Below are 4,554 nucleotides of genomic sequence, written 5' to 3'. Positions count from 1 at the left end.
TTGCGAAAAGGCTCAGGTTTGAGAGCAGAGCATGCCATCGATTTTGTTTTGCGCACCCACACAAAAGACGTGGGGAGATAAAGTACGAGACTTTTTTGCGCGGCGAACGAACGGCGAAAGTTGACTTGCTTACCTTTTTAACTTGTCTTGACACTGCCACATTTATATTGCTAAGCATGGTTTCTTCATTAGGGACTACTGTCTTGGCATGCGAAATGTTCCCTTCCAGTTTCCCTTTGTGGCTAAAAGACGCTGGTACTTAAGCTCCCTAGCTAATTGCGCACTCGAAACTTACGCGCATGCTTAACGTAAAACATTTACATTTAGAAGAAAATTCCCCCCAAAATACAGCGTCTTTTAGGCAATCCGTCAACGCACATTGAAACTGCGTAAGCAAGCCTTGCAACCCTTACGCTAGTCTGAGACTAGCGTAAGGGCCGTCGCACACTTGAAGGAACGAACTGTAGAAAGAGCCGTGCGAGGCAGTAATTTCCTCAAGGGTGTTAGAAGGTTTTGATCATATTTTTGGCTTCCAAGGGCGTTAGGAATATATCCAGTATGTTTAATAGTTTTTCCTTTGCGAGGCAAATTCCTTGGAGTGAGCGACAATTGTGACAATCTGGCTGAACTTGGCCAGGCGATCATGAAATAAAATTGCATCAGGCTAATCACGGGTCCCAGCAATTTGGAGTTGAGGGCGTCGAGTAGTGTTGTGAGTGAAATATTACTGGAGGAAAAACTTGCTGAATTTTGGTTTTCGTCTACGACGGATTCCTGGAAGTTAGCAAATAGCCAGAAGTGCCATTATTTGTACTTTGTACTTTAGTTTTTTTATATGCATCAAGTATTTCTCTTTCCGTTTGTACCTGACTGCGTACTGTGATTGTATGCTTTCGGTTCGACCTTGTTGAGCTGCGTCGTTGCTGTACTTTGCGACGGCGATTAGCGGCGACAATTAGTAAAGTTATTGTTCAAAAAAACTAAAACTCGTCTCGCATGTCAATTGTGTACCAACCGTCCTGGAATTAAACTGGCATAAGCGGCATTGCTAATTGGGTAGAAAAGATAAAATTGGGGTCCACATAACGTCAAAAGGAGCTTACGCAAGGACGATGCTGACGCCAAAGTGAACGTCGTCTAAAAATATTATTCCTTGTTATTGTAATAATTTTATGATAACTTCAAGTCTTTCGGAATGGAAAGTGCGTATCAACATTGCAGGAATAAAACTGGTCTGAACAGTGTGGTTGTTTGGGAAGAAAATTCGTTAGGTTCCCACGTCCTCTACACAACTTCAAATTTCGTCAATTCACGTCGTTAACAGGACGAGGACGACAAAGAAATGTGCCAAAATGCAAAACGCTCGTACAGGGCGTGCAGAGCCTTTGTTTTTGTTCATTAAGCCCCTTGTTTTGTAGCGTTCTCGTAGCCGTCGTCGTCGCCATGCGTAAGCTCGATACTTTAGAACGACGACGACGGTTATGAGAACGCCCCAAAACAATCGGTTCAATGAACAATCAAAGGGCCACTGTCGTTACTCGTGGATATGAGAATTACCGCGATTGTTTGAAATTGGCAGGCTGAAGTTTCCTTTAATTTATGCACTAGTGGTGTAACAGCACAGGGAGCTCTCATATGCGACAAGATACTCAAAATAATGTATGTACGTGACGTGATCCCCTTTGCTGAAATTTAATCCTGGGGATAGTACTCAGTGTTAGTTTTTTAAGTTCTGTGACTGTGAAGCGTGTTGTTGATACTCTTATTTCTGGAAACGTTATCAGTGGCGTCGTCAGTTCTTACGAATCGACGACTTTCGCCCGACGGCGCCGTTGAGTCACGTCATAGTCCGGCGTCGTCGTCGTCCTGTAGAAATTTGAATTTATGATAGAGCAAAGACGACGACGTTTGTTCGCGGGTGGCAAATTTTCCCGCCGTATCTGAAGTTTGTTTTTATCTTTTCACAAGGAAGGTTATTCGAGCAAAATTGCCTAATTTCAGATAATCGAGATCTTGTATAGCGTAGGCTTATCAAAACAGCTTTATAAAGAATTTGTGCTTTTAGATGATTCCACAAGTGAACAAACCCAGAGTTTCCGTACTGGAACTATGAAAGGTTTGATTTGGATGAGAAAACAAACGACGAATGCAAGGCCAACTTTTGTTTCTACCCGAAAGACATTTGACATTTATAAACTTGCTGAACGGCTGCAGCTACCTGATGAGATAACCACTTACAATGGTTCAGTTGTAGCTTCGGTACCTGCCTTATGCATGCCCCTCAAGCGCTATGCATATCCTTGTTGATATGGAGATTTGGTTTGTCATTTTGCCAGACCGGTTCCTGAGCTTTGTATCATAACAAACCATATGATGGACTTGATTTACGGTCGGTGCCACCATCAACTTACACGATACAATCACGATTTGCTCTCCCCTCCCAAGCTTCTCCAGTACGCCCAGGTGATTGAACAGGCAGGGGCTGCCCTAGATAACTGTTGGGGATTTGTGGATGGAACAGTACGTCCAGTTTGTAGGCCTAGTGAAAATCAGCGAGCCATCTACAACGGCTACAAAGGTATACACTCCATCAAGTTTCAGGCTGTTGCTTTACCTCTCCAAATGTGTTCCTGCCTTGGAAAACTTTGCTGATTTGAAATGGTCTGGATTATTTCATTTCAGGGGATGCACGGCTGGAAGACAGCTCTCGTCTCGGACTGAATTAAACTCATCACCTCAAATCGACTTCGTTCTGCTCCAGCACGTCCAAATGGAGTAAACATGAATATCCTCATTGTCATTCCTCGTTTCTCTCTATCTCTAAGTCATCAACAACAATCTCTCAAATTCGTACTTTTGAACGCTCGATCAATCCGCCAGGAGACTCTTTTGGTTAGAGATTATATCGTGGAACATGACATTGATTTTTTAACTATTACTGAGACCTGGCTTTGTAATGATGTTTCTGACCACTTTTATTGTCGTGATATCTGTCCTGAAGGATGCAGGATTGAACAGATTCCTAGGAACTATGCCCGAGGAGGTGGGGTCGCGCTTGTGTATATAAAATGTGTCAAAGCTAAGCTTAATTCGTCGGTTAATGTGCGGAGCTTCGAGCTCATTGATGTCCAGCTCATGTCGGCGAGAAATCTAAGGCTTGCTGTTATTTATCGACCGCCACCTAGTTCTATGAACAGTTTTACTGTAGGATTATTTCTCGATGAGTTTAGTTATTTCTTGGAAGGACTTGTCCTTGCTCTAAGTGCTCTCCTAGTCGCCGGGGACTTTAATTTCCATGTGGATGATCAAGAAGATGATGACGCTCGTCGTTTCTTGCAAGTACTTGAATTGCATGATCTGACTCAGCATGTTTCCCATTCAACTCATAAATATGTTTACACTCTTGATCTAATTATTACTAGGGCAAATGATGACCTAGTCGGCAAGTGCTTCGTTCATGATCCTTTAATCTCTGATCATCTAGCTGCTCATGTTTCCTTGCGCCTGGCTAAGCTTCCACCTGAAAGACGGACAATGTCTTATCGTAGGATCCATGCTATTGACTTTCATGAGTTATGTCGCGACCTTGAGAATTCCAGTTTGGTGAGGGATGCTGAAACGTCTGATCTTTCTGACTTTGTTAACAAATACAGCAACACATTGAAGTCATTATTGGATACTTATGCTCCTCTGAGAACTAAAACTATCACACTTCGGCCTACCGCCTCATGGTACAACGACGAAATCCGATCTGAGAAGAGACGTCGTAGAGCTTTGGAACGTCGTTGGCGTTCCTCAAAACTCGAGTGTAACCGTCTTAGATTCCAAGAGCAGAGCCGTAAGGTGAACCATTTGATCAAGGCTACTAAAATGGAGTTTTATTCTGGCATTATTCGGGATCGTAGCGATTCGCAAACTCTATTCAATACAGTATTCAGGTCTGTAACGTCCTCTGATATTTTGCAGCTAATTGGCAGGTCAACTATTAAGTCGTGTCCTTTAGATCCTGTCCTTGCTTCAGTTCTGAAACAATGTATTTCAGTGCTTCTACCAGTTATGACTAGGATAATTAATCAGTCTATTTGCTCTGCTGTGGTACCAGAATCTTTAAACTTGCATTGCTGAATCCTCTCCTGAGGAAGCCCCATCTTGATTCTGAGGTTTCTGCTAATTTTCGTCCTATTTCAAATCTTACGTTTATGTCTAAACTCACTGAAAGGGTGGTAGCGTTTCAGTTGATTGAGCATGTCACCAACAATTGTTTGGATGAGATCATACAGTCACCTTACCAAGAATTTCATAGCACCGAAACTGCTTTGGTTAAAGTTTTCAATGATATAGCTGTTGATATTGATAGGAACAGGGCTGTTATTTTGTTATTACTGGATCTATCCGCTGCTTTTGATAAGGTCGATCACTCAATACTTTTGAACCGATTAGCGCATCGTTTTGGTTTATTACGTGGTTCAGCTTTGGCTTGGTTCAGATCATACCTGAGCGACAGATCTCACTTTGTTTGTATTAGGGGTGTTAGGTCTGCTACGCGTTCCTTAT

The 4,554-nt window shown here is 42.6% G+C and overlaps 1 protein-coding gene across 1 annotated transcript; it reads left to right on the top strand.

The window, feature by feature from the left end:
- Positions 1 to 2,781: 2,781 nt before the first annotated feature.
- On the top strand, positions 2,782 to 4,125 carry LOC138040004 (uncharacterized). The gene has a single exon (XM_068885806.1). It carries the CDS (start codon positions 2,782 to 2,784, stop codon positions 4,123 to 4,125), a length of 1,344 nt encoding a protein of 447 aa, XP_068741907.1.
- The last annotated feature ends 429 nt before the right edge of the window (positions 4,126 to 4,554 follow it).

The sequence above is a fragment of the Montipora capricornis genome, chromosome 3 (assembly GCF_036669925.1).
Source record: "Montipora capricornis isolate CH-2021 chromosome 3, ASM3666992v2, whole genome shotgun sequence".
Lineage (NCBI taxonomy): Eukaryota > Metazoa > Cnidaria > Anthozoa > Scleractinia > Acroporidae > Montipora > Montipora capricornis.
Note: the sequence above shows the minus strand (reverse complement) of the source record. Positions and strands in the feature narration are given on the sequence as shown.